Source organism: Tursiops truncatus, chromosome 1 (genome assembly GCF_011762595.2).
Source record: "Tursiops truncatus isolate mTurTru1 chromosome 1, mTurTru1.mat.Y, whole genome shotgun sequence".
Lineage (NCBI taxonomy): Eukaryota > Metazoa > Chordata > Mammalia > Artiodactyla > Delphinidae > Tursiops > Tursiops truncatus.
The window spans coordinates 41,150,636-41,170,881 of NC_047034.1; the positions used below are offsets into that span (position 1 = coordinate 41,150,636).

Consider the following 20,246-nt stretch of genomic DNA (forward strand, 5'->3'; position numbering starts at 1 on the left):
ACCTTTAAGTATCCTCTTTAATTGGATGATTTTTTTTAATTTTAGAATTTTATTTATTTTTTTATACAGCAGGTTCTTATTAGTTATCCATTTTATACATATTAGTGTATACATGTCAATCCCAGTCTCCCAATTCATCACACCACCACCCTCGCCACTTTCCCCCCTTGGTGTCCATACATTTGTTCTCTACATCTGTGTCTCTATTTCTGCCCTGCAAACCGGTTCATCTGTACCATTTTTCTAGATTCCACATATATGCGTTAATATACAATATTTGTTTTTCTCTTTCTGACTTACTTCACTCTGTATGACAGTCTCTAGATCCATCCACGTCTCTACAAATGACCCAATTTCGTTCCTTTTTATGGCTGAGTAATATTCCATTGTATGTATGTACCACATCTTCTTTATCCATTTGTCTATCCATTCATAGTCACAGAGGACAGTCTACTTACTTACTTACTTATTTATTTAATTTTTGTCTGAGTTGGGTCTTTGTTGCCACACTCAAGCTTTCTCTAGTTGCGGCGAGTGGGGGCTACTCTTCGTTGTGGTGCATGGGCTTCTCATTGTGGTGGCTTCTCTTGTTGCAGAGCACGGGCACTAGGCAGGTGGGCTTCAGTAATTGTGGCACACAGCCTCAGTAGTTGTGGCGCAGAGGCTTAGTTGCTCCACGGCATGTGGGATCTTCCCAGACCAGGGCTGGAACCCCTGTCCCCTGTGTTGGCAGGCGGATTCTTAACCACTGTGCCACTAGGGAAGCCCAGTAAATGGATGATTTTTAAGATGTGAGAGGTAGATGACTAAAAAAGTAAAATTCCTAAGGCTAAAAATGGATAAAATTTGAAATAAAAAAAATGCAATGTTGTGATTTCAGTGATGTGCCATCCTGGCATTTTAGAGCAGATTTTAAAGAGTTCTTTCCATATTTGAGAAATTTTAGGAAGCATATTCTTCTTGTTTTGAAATAACCAAATATTTGACACAACAGGTTTCTCTTACTTTTACTGTATTGTCTGTTTTTTTAAATTAGAGATTTATTTCTGGGGGTGTTAGATCCTTTGCTGATAATTATAGGTCTCTTAAGCATATGAATTGGATTTGAGTTAGTTTCTGTCTGTCATCAGTGCAGATGGGGCTGTGTTTGAATCCAAAGTTTGTTCACCTTTTGCCTAGCATTCAGCCTCTTTGAATGGCCAGAGTTGCTTTACTTGTCACCCTCTGGCTTTCAGAGGAGGTTCAAACTGATTGTATTGACATGATACGCTTAGTTGTTGATTAATACAGTATTTAATGCTTACTAGCAAACCAGCATTATTATTGATGCTAACATTGTTTCCCTGCATAATGGGAAATGATTATAATTAGGATTCAAAGAGCTATATTGTTTTTAGTTACCATTTTCATTGTTAAGAATTATTTCTGTATTGAGAAATAGCACAGTTTTTCAATCAGCAAAGCAAATATACTAAAACTATTTTCTGAAAACAATGATTTAGATTTTCTTCTTACTGTTATACTCTTTTCTTTCCTCTTTCGTCCCCCAAATTAGGATTGTTTGATTTTATTTCTTCCTAGGGGTGATAGAGCATGCCTACATTTTTTTCTTTCTCAAATAGATAATATTATGCTGGCTTTTGAAATCTTATTAGTATGATTTAGTTAATGGGATAACAAAAAAATTTCATAATGAAATCACTTTATTATGGTTATCTGGTTTATTTTTTAACAGACCCTTCCCCTTTCTAATTGGATTATAAGTAACATTTTAGGTACCAATGTATATAAATAAATATATGTTAATTATAATGAATTTCAGGGTTTTAGGATCAAAATTAAATCTGGGAGTTCTTTTAAGTAAAACCTGTTAAATCCTGAAGTCAAGTGCAGTATAAACCTCACATCAAAACCATATGTTTATGGGGCAGTTTAATGTTTATAACTGACTCTTTTTTTCCTAGTTTTCTTCTTACTTTCTTGTTGAAAACTATCTGTAAGGTTGTACTTCGGCTTTCTAGCAGATTATTTTTCTTCAAACTGTAGGCGTGTTCACTTTAACCTTCATAGCATGTGACCTCCTGAGAATTATAATATATGTGGAATAAAACCATACTACATACATCAGCAAATACATACTTTCAACTTTGTGTACTGAAATACAGTTTTGTGTACTGAATTTAATAGCGATCAGTTTTCAAGTTCTAATTTTTAAGCCTTTTCCCAGAAATCACAATTCTCATAGTTTACCAGCAGGTGGCAGTCTACCATTAATGGATTTTTGCTGTCTTCGTCCAGGTTGTCTGTCCTTCACTAACATTTGCAAAAAGCTGTAGTCTGAAGAAGGGCTTTGTTTTAACTATTTGCATAAAAGAATTGTACTTTCAAGCTTTGTGAGTTACAAAAGTGGTCTAGTATTATGGCATGCATTGAACAATGTGGGAAGTCTCTCCATTCCTTGGGTCTATTAATTTGTTTTATCAACAGTATAAAACTCAATCAGTAATGACCTTAATTGAAAAGTGATGCTGGTGTTCTAATTTAGATGGTCTTAAACCTAGAGTTGCAGAACTCAGTTAGGTGTGTGTACTCCTACCCATTGCTTATAATGCAAGGGGAATTGGAACAAAAATTTGTGAATTACTGTTTGTTTTAAAACTGAATAGCAGTGCTACTGATAGAAATACAAGTAGACTTTGCTCCTCTTCTCAAAGGGGTGGGAGCAATGATAAGAAGCTAATGTTTCAATGCTTAAAAATCACAAATCAATGAACACACGGGGACATAGAGTACTAAGTCATCTTTTGATCTGTCCTTGGCAATACTAAGGGTTGAAGTAATTCTCCTCCTACGTCCCCTTGCCCTCCTGTTTCCCAACTCTAACCTTAGTATTTTTGTCCAAGTAACTCTAAAGCATGTTAAGCAGCTGATGTTTGGTTAGAAAGTAAAGTTGTCACAAGATTATGATGAGAACGATTCACTTCTGTTTGAACAGCATGCAACCTCTACCCCTACCACGCCTCCCTCCTGGGAATCCTTATCACACATTTGTCCTAAAAACATTATCCACCTGCCCTGTACTTTATAATATCAGCAGTGTATCTTTTTATCTTGTGGATGATGTGCCTTTATATTTTGAGAAAAATTTCCAGTAACAGATTCGATTTACATGGACAGAAACTTGAGCAAATGCCAAACTAGCAGGGGGGCCATTATTCTGCTCTATAAATAAGTTTAAAAAAGAAAACACACACACAGAAACCTGTGAATCAACATGTTTTGGTCTAATTGAGGGGAAAAGCAAGACAGATAAATTTTGAAATGCAAATGATCACCTTCTGTTATTTAAGTGTAGTTTCTGCCAACTTTGCGATCTTAGATTTTAAAAGTCATAGTCATTTCAACGATGTATACTACCAGGGATGTCCGATGTTCACAAGTTTCTACAGTGAAATGAAGAACTTTTTAAAAAAAGTTGCCACTTTTTTATATTAAGGAAAATAAATCCAACAACAAAAAGACAAAAACCATGGAGCTTTTTCTCTGTCTACATCTGTGAAAAAGCCAGCAAATAAATGGCTGCAGCTGCAGACCCATCAAGAGGGTCTTGAGAATACGAATTCACTGATGAAACCCAGCCCTGTTTTCAAAGTAGAAGCCGTTCCTTTTAGGTTCACTTTGTATCCTTAGATTATCTAGGATGATTCTCTCGAAAGGTTTTATTTTAAATAAACATCATTCATGGTAAATGGGTTCCTTTCATACCACAGAAACACAGAACGGAGTTCAGGAAAGAAAGAGCAAAGAAATAGTCCCCAAAGTGGGAATAGATTGTATAGCCTGACGATATAAATATAACACTGTCTAGTTTCCACATGAGGAGAGTTTTAGATATTTTATTGAGAGATGTTTAGACAGATTCTTCTATTTTTTTGTTATGAGAGATTATAGAATAATCTGGAGAATTATAGAATAACTGGAATTAATTGGTTATTCTTCTCCAGAGGACTTCCTTGAAGTTACTCTGATTTTATTTCAATTTGTATATACACACGAACACACATGTATTTAGAAGATTTAATGTGCTTTATCATTGGAACTATTAACTTATCATAATATAGAATAAATTTTTTATAGTATTTTTAGTATAAAGGAAAAATAAAATGTCAAGAAAGTATTTATTTTTTCTTTTACCAGTATTTTTTTCTTAGCAGTCTCGTCTCTCATCATAAAAAAGCAGCTAGAAAATAGAACTTATTAAGCACATAAAACACAAAAGACTGGATTTGAAAGTTTAATATGCAATCTAAGACACGTGAATAAAATTGTTTATATGTTAGTTATTATGCTAACATAATCACTTAAGTTTCCCATTCTAGTCTTAACAAGTTGATATGGTGTCCTATGAGTGTGTCCTTCACCTTTAGTTTCCACCCGATTATGAGCCTTTATAAATGCTTGAAATTTACATTGATATTTCTCATTGAATACTTTTCACACTTGAGAATTTATAGGTGAATATGTGTGTAAATTGAAGAAGTCCAAAGTGCTTTTTACCGCAGCCCAATCTCCACGCTCCCAGATGTCAAATGACAGCTTTGCTTCCTCTCTTAGGCGATTTCACACTTGGAAACAGCTCACAGCTGACGGTGAAAAGTGAAACATAGAAAAATCATGCTGATAACTCTCTGCAAAATTCAGTTTTAGAGCATAACATTTATTTACTACTACTCTTTGCTCTTCTAGCCTGACTTTATCAAATAATCCATGAATATATTTTTGGGGCGTAGTCTCCCCTGCCTTTCTTCATACGCATGCTTTACACACGATTAGTTGCTTTTTAAGCATGGTGCTCTGTGTGATAGTTATGTATTTGATAATTAGATCTAGGACTCAGACCATGGATGGTTTAAAAATACCACGAGGGCATCGTAGGTTTAAGATTTAGAATGTTACGATGAAATTGAGAATTACCAAAACAATATTTTTCTAACATCAGCCATTAACTCATTGCATGACATTGGGCAAGTTATTTAAGACTTTTTAGGCCTTAATTTACCAGTAGTAAAATAGATTTTTAAGAACTTTCTTCTTAACATTTTATTTTGAAAAATTTCAAACATACAGAAAAGTCGGAAGAATTGTACACCCATATTTACCCATCACCTAGATTCTGCAATTAACATCCTATAATATTTGCTTTATCATATATCTGTCTGAAATAGATTTGTTGAATATTAAGAAGATCACAGATGTCAAAATTCAAGTCCATCTTATTAAGGGCAAGAACTTTTCTGCCGAGAAATAAATACTGATTTCCTGTCTAACATCAGTAAGGTTAAAAAAATGATTTCACTTGGAGGACTTTCTAAGTATTCTCCTTTTACTCATTTATAGTTTGCACATAAAGTATATAATACGGAAATGAGGAATTTATGGAAACTGTTTTCATTTGCAGGAAAAAAGCCAAGACAACTTTTGAGTAGGGTGAAATTTAAATGCCAAGATTTTTAACAAACAAAGCTGTTTAAAAGAAGAAAGAATCATTTAGATCTGAGAATTTCTGGGTCCTGGGTAACTTCACCATGCGTGAGGAAACTCATTTTAGGCATGTGAATGAAGTTGCTAGAGAAAGCAACTGAATATAGATGTATATTTTGAAATAATAATGTTATAACCAGGAAATATGGCTACATCCCTGGTCCAGTCTCCCCCCGCCCACCCCCGCCAAAGGAGAAGGAAGAAAAAGGCAACAGGGAGCTATAGAAATAATTTTAAAAGAATGAAATATTTGTGGTTAATATTTAAACGTTATGTTTCAAACAGGAACTGTTTTGTTTGATTTACCCTTAAGCAAAACTTCAACAGTAGCTCCCATGTACATAGTAAATGTTTTAATGTTTTCCTCGAATGATTAGCAAGTACTTTTAATCTTTTGCCTTTAGTTCCTAATGTTATATAACTAACTGTACGTCTTCTTTGAGAGAACCAGTATCTTTTCAATTTTGCCATAGAATAGCGGAAATTTTACACTGAGGAAAATTCCCTGCTGCACTCCACCCCTGTATACTGATGAAGCTTGTGCCATGAGTATATTAGGCTAAGCAAAAAGAGGTTCAAGTCTTAACCTTGTCCAGAAGGGCAAGACCCTTCTGATGGAAAGAAGAGTAAAGGCTTACTTTATACATGTTTGAGGGTCTGAAACCTTGGGATCCATCCCTAGGTAGGGTGTATCCTGGAGTCCTCACAAACCCCCTAAAAATGGGCCAGTCACCTTCACCTCTGCATTAAGGTCACTCCATGTTGAAATAGACCCATTCTGAAACCATACTTCTCATCAGGCCAGAATGTGATTTGTCTCTAGTGGTGAGAATGAGACAGAGTAATAGCAGAGTATTCAGTCCTTGTTATCCGGCACCTTAGTGAATAACACATTAATTCCTCTCATGGGAAGAAATTCTTGAGCTGTTAGAACTAGAGAATTGATAAGGGTGAAAGAATTGATACTGTATTTCACCCCTCCTGTATAAAAACAATATCTCTGTACATTTCCTAGTACTACCTGATATTGGGGAATAGGGGGTTTACTTCAAGCTTTAGATTATTCAAAGGAAGTTAATTTTAACTTCTTATTTACTCTACATCTTTTTCTTTATGATCTTGGACAAATTTTTTTTTAGAAGAGGAACTCAAGGTTAGACACTTACAATGTTTTAAGTAATAGCTGCAGTGTAATGCTTCTTAATTTTAAGGTCTAAATGGATTTTTGGCAACTGTTCAGTTAATTGGTCTCACCACCATATTATTATAAAGAAGAAAGTGAACTGTCTTTTACCTGTGGTATTTAACAAAGAAGATGTAATACTGAGTTCAACATTATGTACCAGAACTATTGGCTAGCTACTTTGACCAAATCATCAGTTTTTATACCATGTAAAATCGTGTCAGTTTGAATCTCCAGGAAGTAACCAGGGCTGACTCCTTCTAAACAATTATTCATAAATACTTCCTTCAAATAAATGTTTAAAATTGCTAAGGTTTTAAAAAATTGGTGATAAAGCAAATAGAATTCCTGAAGCTCCGTTAATAGCAGTGCATGTAGCTCTGCCTGCCTAACACAGCAACAGAGCAGCGGGGAGAGAGAGAAAACTGCGCCTGTCATTTTCACAATTTTCAGTGAGCCTTTTTCTCATCAATCAACTGTAATGGCTTTGGTTGGGTAACACTGTGACACCCGATGGCTATTCAGAATGGAGTTGTGATATGATCAATGGAAAATGGAGCATGCTATTGGTTTTTTTCCTACCAGAAACGCAGGGTGAGAGTAAGCGAGATTGTATAGAGCTCAGAATTATAATCAGTCAGCCAGAAGTCATATGGTAGTTACCTGTTTCTTAGTTTATCTCACAAGAAAACTGTATAGTAACGATAGCTATAAACGTCCTCGAACAAGTAATTTTTGGCTCTGGAATGCTGAATCTAGTTAAATCAAGGATCTTTGACCCAAGTTGTGCAGATAATTGCAGGAAAGCTCAGAACATGGTTGCCAGGTCACCACGACAACAAGGAATTAAAAGCTGGGTAGTGGGAGAAGCAGAATTTGGTTAAACTCGCCTGAATTAGTACTTACGTTCAAGTCTCCGCAGTACAACCCAAGGCCCCGGCTTTCATATAATTTGATTACCTGAAAACCAACTGAATTAGTCATGTGGTGGCAGCAGGAAGCAAGCCTAGAGACTGGGATGAGCCCGGAAGGCACGTGTGTGGAAGGGGGGCAGCACCGCCTCTCTCCCATCACCGTGGGGGGCATGCGCAGGAGCGCTGAGCCCCAGCTGCTGCAGGTTCTCCCCTCTGGAAAGTGCTCGCCCCTGTTGCTGGTCTTCCCTGATAACACTCTCATGAGTTAGAGCAATGTGATACCAGCAACTTTTAAACAGTTCATATTCTCTACTCGACCAATAAGGCATTTGAATCATTGATTGAGTACGTTGTTGAAGGACTTTATGGAATGTGGAACAGATAACTGGGCAGCCAGCATTTTCTGAAATGTCAATAGAACTATATAAATATAAATATAAAATAAGAAAAAAGGAGCAAAATGCCCATTTGAAAGGATGGGCTAGGAAATGCAGATTCCAGGCTCTAGAGTTACTCAGATGTTATCACCAGCTTACCCATTGGAGCACATTTCATGTAATTGTGTGTCTAGATTCCTTCCATTGAACAGGGACAGGGGAAACCTTGATTTATCTCCCAGTCCTGTCTTCCTCCTCCCAGGGCTTTCCAGCTTCTTTTCTTTACCGCATGCCACCTGTGCCAGGACAAACTGTAGCAGTCATTGTGCTCTGCAGAGGGGAGCCCTGGAAGGTGTCCACTAGACCACCCCATTTTAAGCCACCATCATCACCTCCATTCTTGCGTTTCAGCCAGCAGCCAGAGTATGCTTTAGATAATGTTGAAAACTTTCTGGCCTACCACATGTAAGGGTGCAGAAGGACTTGAGGTAGATCTCTGTGCTCAGTAGACTTAAAATGCATGTGATGAGGCCTTTGGAGGTGTTTTGATTGCACTGTGCTACAAAACACAAGATGGAGATAGTTGTTCAACAAACATTTATTAAGTGCCTTCTATGTTCCAGGTACTATGCCTAGGAGCTAGAAATAAGGCATAATTGGTTTAATATTGACAGTTACTTTTGAAGATGTGTATAAAAAGAAGAGACTGTCCAAGCAGAAGACATACACAATTGGTTAACTAGGACATTAATAGACTTTATAGGTGAATAGTTATGTTTACAGAATTGTAATTTACCAAGCTAACATAAGATATGCTTAGCTGTCCCTCTTCTCACAGTTTAGTTCCATGTATTGTTGGATATATAAAGAAAAAAGAAATGGTTTCTTCTGTGTTTCTTTCTCTTAGCTCTTTAGTCATCAGCTGTAGTGGAAGACTAATGCTCAGCCCCTGCATAGAAAATCTTTATACACAGCAAGAGCTGGTGAGAGAAATTGACTAGAATTTTGTAATTCTAGTCCCTTTCAATTAGCAACAGATGCTGCAGGGAAAGACTGTGTAGGAACACAGGACTAATGTTTGCATGCTCTAGCTAACATGGAATGCTCATTGCAGAAGAAAGACGTTCTTTTACCCTTGGTCCAAGTATGTCACTAATGATAGATCAGATTTTTAAAAAAAAACACTTAAAAAAAAAAAACGATCTAAGGCCATTAATGAAGTCTTGACTCCCTTGGAAGAAAGTTAACAAACTAATTGTAATAGTGTTTTAAATCTTACTGAACACTTACAGAATTTATGGAAAATTTAGACACCACAGATTTTTTTTTGATACTATAAAAGTGTATGTGGTGCTTAATTTTAAGGTTTATAAGAATGTGGCTTAATTTTTATATTGTCTTATTCACCAAAGAGCTCTCTTTTATTCTAAAAGCTAATGTATTTTTCTTACTTTTTTTCTTTTTCCAAAAAGAGAGAGTTGGAATCCTTAAGATCAGGTATTTAACGTCAAAATTTAAAATATTGTTTTGGAAAAAAAGCCCTGTGCATTTAGAAACTATATTGCCCCCCCCCCCCCGAAAGTGTACTTACTGTTGACTCTCATTTTAATGTATTCTATAGGTTTGTGGCTTTAAAATTGTTCCATCATTCTGATATTTGGATAAAGTGCTCTATCGTTTATGTAACTATTTCTTTCAACATCTAAATGTTGGTTTAATTTGACCATTATATAAACACATGATTTGCAACAATTGTTGCTTTTCCACTGAGTTTTATATGACCTCTTAATAACAGTTCCACAGTTACTATAACTTTGAAAGTGAAGAGAAATGAGGCATCTAAGATTCTATTTATTTAAAGAAGTGTAGTTAAGGAAAAGAATTTGGGAGAAATATTTAAATACTTGCTCTAAATTAAAATAGAAATTCTCTATATGTGAAATTCTCTTCTAAGAAAACTCTGAATTTACTGTATTTCCTATCATATCCTGAAAGGAAGACAGCAACAGTAGAACATAACTGCCAGAGGGAGGTCATGGAATTGTCTCTAAAGATTTTTGGAATGGGGATGGGTAGCTATTTGTTGTGATCAGTAGAGGTAAGAAGAAGGATGTGATGACCTGTGTGGGTCTCCCTTAGTGGAGAATCAAGTGATGTCACCAGTCTGAAAATGTGCCTTAACAAATCCATCAAAGAGCTAAATGTAGAATATCATATTCACTTATTTATCAAGCACCATAACAGTAATGTCTGTTAAAGAAAAGTAAATTCTGAATTTGGGAATTCACAGTTACTTAAAATGCAAGGTGATTCATCTTTTTTTTTCTTTGTTTTTATTTTTTATTTTAACATCATTATTGGAGTATAATTTTTTACAGTGGTGTGTTTCTGCTTTATAACAAAGTGAGTCAGCTGTTCATATACATATATCCCCATATCTCCTCCCTCTTGCATCTCTCTGCCACCCTCCCTATGCCATCCCTCTAGGTGGTCACAAAGCACCGAGCTGGGTGATTCATCTTTATAAAGTTTTATAGGAAGGTTGGTGTTCATTTATAAAGCTTGAGTTTGAGATGCATTTTCCAGCTTTTAAAATTCTCTGTACAATTTCCATCATAGTTTTAGTATTATCTACAGTTATTTCTGAGTCATGTCTTTGACACATCCATGTGGCTTAAACTATATAGCCCTAAAAGACAGGGCCTGGGCCAGTAGATAGTATATGTCATGATCTCAGTAATTCTGGGACCGAATGGTCTCTCCAGTGTCTTTCAGACTTTCTCAAGTCTAAGAGTGTATACTTTGCTTCTTTCCCTTCACTTCTTATACAGATAGAGACATTTTACGGTTTCCTGAGTCCAGGCTTTCTGTTTTTTCGCTCTTTTACTTTTCAGGAGCAAGGCTTATTATAGTACAGTTTTGGGGTCAGATTAACAGTATTATTTTTGGCTGTAAGAGGGAGACTTAGTAAACTCTATCATAGGACTATAAAACTCTCTTAGTCTATGTTTTAGCAAGCCCTTTGACAATATGGGTTACTAAGGCAGCATCATTTTTCTGAGAGATGTCCTGGCTTGTTGAAGAGTGTTCTATGAGGTGTTAAACATGAGTAAAACAAAGGTAGGCAAGGCACATTTTTACGTTGTGGTATCTTTATTATTTTATTTAAACTTGTTTATTCACTTGTGAATTATGATAGTTTGAATCATTAGTATGAATCCATAAAATTCTATATTGTGTTAGAGTATGAGGATTGATAGTGCTAAAGTGGGATTTCTAGAATTTTACTAAACTATTCTCACATATTTGATGTCCTCCAAAAATTTTGGACGAGTTGAAATCTAATCTGGAGCTGATTTTGTGTCTCCATTACATGAAAAGATGGTAACGGTTAGGTTTAGTGACACTGATTCATTTTGCTTCCCACCAGGTCTCTTAGGGAAAGGAAGGGTGGCTGTGTGTAGAAAGGAGAAGAAAGACGAATGTGGAATGCTGGCTCATTTTAGCATAATCCCACTCTTTGGGCATCTTAGGTTAATGGAGGGAGAAGAAGTTAGGAGAAAGGCTCATGAGTGCTTTTGAAAACACTTTCAGGATTGTAAAATTACAGGTAGAAAGAATGCTAGAGGTCTGGCTGTCCTCATTTTCAGAAAAGCTAAAATACCCAGCCAGGCTCAAACAGTAGCAGAACTAGAGCCCTGTTAATACATTTCTTTGACTCAAAGACAAAAATTCAGGATTCTTTGATATCACTGTCTCTTTTTGAGTTTTTGTGGGAATAATCTGAGGATTTGTTTGTTTTCTTAGGGAATAGTTTATTTTTCCCCCTGATCCCTTTGCTTAATGCTTATAGCCCTGCTGTCCTTGTGGAGAGTAAGGATACTACTGCTTTACCACCCTGGAAACTGCAAATATAGAATGTAGTGTCTGGGGAAGGGGCATGCATGGGAACTGAAGACATTGGGTTTTATAGTGAAAATATTTTGAAAATTGATAAAGCAGTGCAGAATTTATCCTTTAAAATTTTTTTCTGCTTTTTTTCCCACCAGAGATTTAAAAAATTCAAGGTAGGGAGTTTAAAGGGATTTCTCAGCTTTACTATGTTATACTTTAAAAGAACCCTCACAAATTTATTTGATATTTCTTTATATTCTCTGCTTTTGACACAACATACCTGACTGTTCACCTGGTGTTTGTAGTAGCTATCATGTAGTTTTATATATGAATCAGTACTCTTGGTTTATGCTTAAAATTTTATATAGATTTTGCAAGTAAAGCAGTTTCAGAGTATTGGTTTTGACAGCCACACAACCTCAGTCTTCTTTTTGGCAATGCAATTTCAAGGTATATCTTTAAAATTTTAATCTAAGAATTATTGATCTATAAGGGATGTTGAAAAGACAATCAAAATCTTTCATTCTGATTATTAAAAGAAAGTGAGGGCTTCCCTGGTGGCACAGTGGTTGAGAGTACGCCTGCCGATGCAGGGGACACGGGTTTGTGCCCCGGTCCGGGAACATCCCACATACCGCGGAGCGGCTAGGCCCATGAGCCATGGCCACTGAGCCTGCGTGTCCGGAGCCTGTGCTCTGCAACGGGAGAGGCCACAACAGTGAGAGGCCCGCGTACCACAAAAAAAAAAAAAAAAAAAAAAAGAAAGTGAAATTCTGTTTTAAAACCCTAAAGAAGAAATTATATAAGTATCTTCTTCCAGTTGTTCTAATATTTAAGTTTCCTGAGCCATTAGGAAGTTCTTCCTTGTATCTTATCTAAATATAGAACTCTTTGTTGTAGTTCAGAGTCATCTATTAAAATCAAGGACAGTTGGTCATGATGTCAGTTTCACATTAATTAATGAATGCTTAATATAAAGTCATTTTGAAGTGGTTCAAGCTGCACTGTTAAGGGGATGGATTTAAAACTTGTTCAGTGTCTTTTTTCCAGATTTCCATGAGAAAAAAATTAACTTTTCAGAGTTGCTATCCTTCTTTATTAGCCCAGTCAGATTAAAGATGACATTCAGCCTAGTTGTCTTCAGACTTCCAGAAGCAGTTTTTCTTAGATGGGATCAGTAATTTCTTTAGGCCCAAGTGCCATTAGAAAGCTTAACCAATGACAGCCAAGAGTGGGGAGGAAAAAGAGAATAAGGTGAGGGGAAAAGAAGCAGGCTGTCAGTGGAAGAAAGAAGAGGGGAAGATCGAGGAAAGATGGGAAAAGAAATGGGGAGTGAATGAAGTAGACTAAGGTTGATGGTGCTAGGGTGTCACCAGCAGTTCTATCAGGTGCCACATGGGGCATCCCGCATCCTGGGCCAGAAAGCGAGCCGACTGAAAATGGGAATTAAATTAACTTTAGGGCCTGCTTGGGTCTCTTGCTACTGTCTTTGTTGCCTGACGTTCAGACTGGTGCTCGTCAGACACTGTAGCATCCACATTTGAAGCAGTATGTTGGTCATTATCTACCTGTTAAGGACTCTGGCAGAAAATTGTGAGGGATTTCAAAGCAGCATAAAAACCAGTGAACCTAGTTCTTAGACTCCTTAGTTGAACAATGTCACAGAAACCAATAAAGGAATAACACCTTGTCTGTCTCCTGAAGTGACTCTCAAACTTTTCTGCCCAAGTACTTCTGACTGTAGAGGTGATATGAAATGGGGACCTCTGAGACTAATAATATGATCCTGAAGTTTCTTTGAAGTCTTTTTATCTTGCAGATCCATGCAAGGTTTACATTCTGTTCCATAATGGGTCTGTGTTTCTTTTAATAATAAAACAACATCCTACCACCTCCCGCACATACAAAAATCTTTGATGCTCAGGAGGGTGCACTGTGCTTATGGTAGCATCAGAGATCCCCCTCCCCCAGCCGCCTGCGTGCGCGCACGTGCGCGCGCGCACACACACACACACACACTCTCTCTCTCTCTCTCTCTCTCTCTCTCTCTCTCTCTCTCTCTCTCCCTCCCTCCCTCCCTCTCTCCCTCTCTCTCTCCCCCTCTCCCTCTCCCTCTCCCTCCCCTCCCCTCCCCTCCCCTCCCCTCCCCTTTCCTCTTTCTGACACATTTCACACCCAGCGCACCTTTAGGGGAATTTGAAAGCTCCCTTTATAAATTATATTAGTCACTGATTACATTGCATAGATTTACCACAATAACCCTTTGCTCAATTCTGACAGCAAACCTTTGTGAGCAGAGACTTGGAGTGTGGTTCTAGTCTACAGCTCCTCAGGGCATGTTCTTAGACCCTATAAAACCACCTGATCTTCACAGCTTTCTCTGAACTGACTGGGTCAGTCATTCCTCTTTTCCCTGAACACACAAATATAGTATTCTTTCTCCTCCAAAGTCATTCTGCCCAAGTAAGTTCTCCGTAAGGATGCTTGGAAATTTTAAATAATTCACGTACAATGTTAAACACAGTTCCTTACATATGGTAAACAGTCAACGGATGTTAGCTACTGCTTTGTTGTTGCAACTATCATTATTACAATATGTGCCTACTAGCAACCTTCAGACACGGAAAGTGAGACTTGGAGGTTGCATATTCAAAACAGATGGCTGATCAATAATTTGGGGTCTTGAGTTGTGAACATGTAACACCTTTCTAAAACTAAGGAGTATATACTGCTTGCTTTATGATTAAAGAAAATGGCATAACTTAAATTTTTGAGCAAGATATTTAAAAATAAAGCCATTAACTCTGAAAACTGATTTTAGTTTCACATTATTTAGCAATGTGGTGAGTACATAGTGTTCTGTGGAGGAATAGTGCCTAGCAGGGGACCTAGTTTGTACTGCTTATACGTGTTTGAATGAATCTTGATAGGTTGAGACCTCATTATAGAGGCCTGAATATATATACATGCCTGGTTAAGCAAGACATTTGAATGTTATTTAATGTTCAGTGAGAAGCCATTTCAGAATTTTGAACAGGGAAGTGATGTAATCCATTGCCTGCCTTAGACTGGAAGGAAATGTGCAAAAGGTTATATTTGATGACAGGGCTATGGTAAATTTCTTCTCCTTTTCTGAAGTTTCTAAGAACACACATCCTTTTTAAAGTTTCTGGAGCACACTTCCAAAGGTGATGGTGGCTCTCTATGGGGAGCTTGGGAATGGGGGTGGGGGCAGTGTATTTGAATCTGGGAGGGGTAACATAAGTACTTTGAATGAGAGCCCCCAAGGAATTGTCCTTCAAGAAAATCACTGTTTTAGGGAATCCTTAAGTATCAGAATCGTAGCTTATAGAGCTAAATTTAACCTAGAGGTCCTCAGATCTCACCCTCGTGTTATGGATGAGATCAAGTGAATTCCTTAAGGCTCTTAACCCAGGACTTCTGATTCCTAGTCCACTGCTGTCTCTAATATATGATACATTAAAGTTTTAGAGGATTGCTTCTCGGCCTCTTGGCTAAGATCAAGTGTAAAGTTGTAGAGGAAACTATAGGCAAACAGACTCTTAGGGAGGACTGGCCTATATAGCTTCATCTTTCCTGCTCCAACAAGCCTGAATGTTTTCATGCCATCTTGCTATACATTTAAAATTGTACCACTTAGATATTCGTGTAGGTTAATAAGTATAAGAATGAAAATAAAAATCTCACCATCCCAGAGGCAAAGCACTAAAACATTTTGTTACATTTTCCCACCAGTCTTTTAAAAATATATGTACTTTTAAAATTAAGATTCTATTGTTTTATAGCTTGTTTTTTTAAAATTTAATATATCCAGACATTTAGTTATATACCTAAACCTTGTGTGAATACATCATTTAAAATGCTTATGTAGTAATATTTCATTGAATTCATGTGTCAAAACATGTATAATTAAACCTCTATTGTTAGATAGTAAGACAGTTCTCAGTTTTTCAAGCAAGCTGCTATTTTATGAATGCAGATGGCTCTCGGAGGAAGCCTTTTGGTCATTCACACAATAATATGAGTCAGTTAAATATCTATGTTTTCTTTTTACCACCTAGCTGAGAGCAGCTAAGTTAGAGAATGGAGGTTGTGATTTGGCATGTAGCACAATAAGGGGAGGAAAGATGGGTAGGAGCTGGTGTGAAGGGTATAGTTGTACATAGGCCTTGTGAAGCCCAGAATACAGTAGGTGCAGAGATAAGGAAGGAGGTTGCTGAAGTGGAGTAATTTCAGTATTTTGCATAGAAATGGCTCTTTTTTTCTTTTTCTTATCCATATGAGCTTTGCTTCAAGACTTAAAACTCGAACTGTGTTATGAGTTTTTTTGGTTCTCCAACACAGTAGATTCACTAAGTATTGGTTAAAAGGCTGGGATGCCTGAGCACCACTTCCACTTATTATTGTCCAAGTTCCAACCTAACTACTTAAAACCTTTTCAACATGATTGTTGTGAGTTTTGGGCTACCTGCAGACAAATAGTAAGTGTGTTTTGTCAGTTTAATGGAAATGAAAGGGCAGATATATTCAGGCTTAGTGACTAATTGAATGTCATTAGGAAAGGACAAGAAGACATCAAACATGACTTAAGAGCTAAAAGCCTCAAAAATGGTGAAATGAGGAGTTATTGCTGATTTGTGAAGAAAACTGAAGGATGACACCTGAAAACTCGTATTACATTTCAGGAACTTGTGCTGGTGAGAGATAGGGATAACACAGATAAAACTGTAATTTGGAGATATTCTAAAAGCCCTCATCTTAGCCAGTAGTTTCAGTTGTGGCTTAAAACACCATATCTATCTGTACTTCTGAATAATAAAATGGGTAAATTTGCATTTCACATCCTCCTTCTTTAGTTGAAAACAATTGATTACTTAGGAGAGGGATCAAACTATAAGTCCTAGTTCTGCTTCTGATTTACTATATGACATTGGACAAGGCATTTCACCTCTCTGGTTTCTAGTCTGTAACTCAAAGGATAATTAATACTGGTTTAGATAATTTTTGAAGTTCCTCCTGAAACCTAGAGTCTTTATTTCTAAAGCAAAAAATGACCCCTGAGATAGGGTTGGCTGTACATTCTCAAATTTGAAAAATTAATCAAAATGTTCATCTAGTAGATTCATGTAACTTTTAAGTATAGCATCTTGAAGGTGTCCCTCTATCAAGTAAAGAACAAATGTCTCAGTTTAATATATGACTGCATAAAAAAATGCAACCACAGTAGGTGACCAAAAGGATAAGTAATTTTCAGGAATTTTGAAAACCCAGTAGTATTTAGTATGTGCTCTCTCAGCATTAAAAAGGTCACCTTGCTAATACATGTTAATTTTGAGAGCTTAATTGACCTTTGGAATGTTAATATCAACCTTTTTTGGTGTGTTTAGAGGTTGGAGCAATCACGGAAGAAACTGAAGCCTGTGACTGGTGGAGTTTGGGTGCTGTCCTCTTTGAGCTTCTCACTGGCAAGGTAAGCAGTGACCTGGAGGTTTATTAAGTTTATCCAGATGCTACCTTGATTTCAAATTGAGACTATTTAGCCTTTGCCTTTAGTTTTTAGGTCAGGGACTAAGAAAACCTTGATACCAAAAAGGGGGGGGGGTAGAAAAATGCATGTTTATCAAGATTCCAGATTTTTTAAAAAGTTGAATTCTATTACATTGAATAAATTGATGGTAAAATTCTGTTATGTCACACTGTTAGTCCATAGCGAGATATAAGACTACACACTCTCTCTTCTTTTTCTATGAGTCAGTTTCAACAGAGTTAAATCTGTAAGGTTCATGTAAGGATTTAAATTCTCTGTATGTTTTAAATACCTGTCTGAAACCAGGAGGGAATTATCATTTTAGAAAATTCATGTAGATATTGAAGGTAATATTATCTTTTTTCTCAATACTGTAATTTTTCCTGTCCGTTCTGGCTTAACGGAGAGTTATTGATCAGAGAGAATTTATACTCTCTCTGATCAATAACTTTTAAGTAAGATATTTGAGGTTAATAGTTAATAGATTTTAATTGAGTATTGTGCAGATTGCCTCCTGGGATGAAAACAGAGGAAATGAACAGTCATACTTTTGTAAGTAGTCATCTACCTTAAATATGTAGTTAATACTGAGCGCCTACCATGGTTGTGTAATACACAAGTCACCTGTACATACATTTAAACCATAAAGTGCTATACATATATAAAGCATTATTATTAACAACTTTTCAACTTTGAAGGTTTTTAAGAACACTAAAAAATTTGAGATATCAAGTCCCATTTTAGTTTTTGGGTATAATGGAAGTTTTTCTATTATGAGCCACTCTCTTTATAACTAAGGGAAAAGGGTGAGTGGCCTAAGCTTATGATGCGATTTTGATGACTGCCTGTATTTCAGTTAGAGTTCTGTGGGCTCATAGCCCTTGTCCTAAACTGCTTAGAGGGTACTGTGGTGATTACTACACCTCCAGTTAAGGTGGTTGTTGAGCTTTCTGTATTTGCTGTCCATAAACCCTGTGACGGAACAGAATATGATATTGTTTGGGATAAGAAGTGTACCTGATTGATTGTTTCAGACTCTGGTTGAGTGCCATCCAGCAGGAATAAATACTCACACTACTCTGAACATGCCAGAATGTGTCTCTGAAGAGGCTCGCTCACTCATTCAACAGGTAATTTAATTGACCTATTGGCCAAGTATATCAACCATGCAAATTAGCAGAGCCCACAGCTCCAAAACCTTAAAGAAATTAGTTTCAGACAAGGAGGACCCTTTACTAATTACAAATTCAGAACTAGTACTGCATATCTTTAGGCTTCTACTATTATCTGAGTATTGGTGATGTCAGAGAGAATAGGTAAAGCTTGTTGGTATTATTTATTTATTTATTTTAAATCCAGGCTAATGTTTAGTCAATTCCATATGTCTGTGTAGGTGTGAGATGTAAGTATTGCTTTCAGCTGGTCTGGAGCTGCTCTATTACATTTTGTAACCATATGTGAATGGCTATGTTCTTTTCTTTTTTTTTTTTTTTAAACTTTTTAAAGAGTTCATTCCTTAGAGCTAGTCTCGAGATAGTATATGGCGAATGGCTATATTTATAAACGTAGGAATGGGCTACTTAGGAGAGAAGTGGTAGAAAATCTTGCCAAGTTAGATCACTTGTAGATCCATTCATGAAACTTGAATATTGGTGTCAGTTGGTGTATTTCTGGTGGCTTTGAAGAAAGAGACTATTGATAATTAAAGTTCAGTATCCCAGAGGTAGGCTTGGAACTCTAGTGAGCTCCTTAAATTGATTCGCCATGTGTAAAATGCTCACCTGGTTTTGAAGAGCAAGTTTTGATGAGTACACTGAGGGTTGTTAGCATTGAGGTGTGATAGGCTCACAGCAAATCAGCAAGAATTGTCAGGACTGTGATCTCCTATGCTTTTGGGAAAATATCAAGGGAAAAGTTATTTGAAAAAGATGAAGAACTAAAATTTTTGTTTAATGAAACATGAATTATTTTTTAAATCAGGGAAAACAAAATTTGAAAAAAAAAAGAGAAAAGGGGAGGGGAGAAAATATTAAGAAGAGTATTACTTAGTATTCTCTTGAGCAGTGATTTTTGTTCCATTCAACGAATATATGTATGGCATAGTGTCATAAGCTACAAACTTGAGATTCACAAATAATTATATCACAGATGGATTTAATAAAGGCTATGAGAGAGGTTTAAAAAAATACTTTGGCGAATCAGGATAAAGAGGTAATAATTGTTGCAGTGGTGGTATTAGGAAAGTTTTTGTGTAGTGAGTGTTATTTTTGCGGAGGCTTAGCCAGAATTTTGGCTTGCAAGCTTGGATGTGGGAGAATAACTGGGTGGAATGAAAAGCTTGAACAAAGGCAAGGAAGGAGTCAGAAAGACTCAATTTGGGAAATCAAAAGTTTGGTTTATCTAGAGTACAAGGATGAATATAGGGATGAGTAATAGTAAGTAGATGAGAATGGAAAGAGAAGTTGGGGCTCTCTTATCATGAACATCAGGGGAGAATGATAGTATTTAATTCAGTAAAAAATTGAGATTTGGAGTTTTTGTGCACAAGAGTGAAAGGATCAGAGTCGTGCTTCAGGAAGATTAATTTGCCCAGGCTCTGTAAAATCTGAAGAAACATAATCAGGTTGGAAATAGTGAGATGAGAGTACCCTGAGCACTTTGTAAAAGGATTAAGAGGTAGTGCAAAGATACATAAAACATTTCATTCTAATGGGCAAAAAGGACAGCTCCTCATTTGATTTCATATCCTTTGTTGTGGCACAGCAAGGTAAATTCAAAGTATTTTTTTG

The 20,246-nt window shown here is 36.6% G+C and overlaps 1 protein-coding gene across 8 annotated transcripts in view; it reads left to right on the forward strand.

Moving 5' to 3' along the window:
• RPS6KC1 (ribosomal protein S6 kinase C1) overlaps positions 1 to 20,246 on the forward strand; it is a 217,607-nt gene that overhangs the window by 182,578 nt on the left and 14,783 nt on the right. For 7 of the 8 annotated variants that reach the window (XM_019918311.3, XM_019918315.3, XM_019918316.3 and 4 more), the window contains 2 exons: positions 17,318 to 17,400; positions 18,492 to 18,587. In XM_019918311.3, coding sequence (XP_019773870.1) covers positions 17,318 to 17,400; positions 18,492 to 18,587 — 179 coding nt within the window. Of the gene's footprint in view, positions 1 to 17,317; positions 17,401 to 17,963; positions 18,010 to 18,491; positions 18,588 to 20,246 lie in introns of those variants that run through there. The other variant, XM_019918312.3, reaches the window with a different exon arrangement.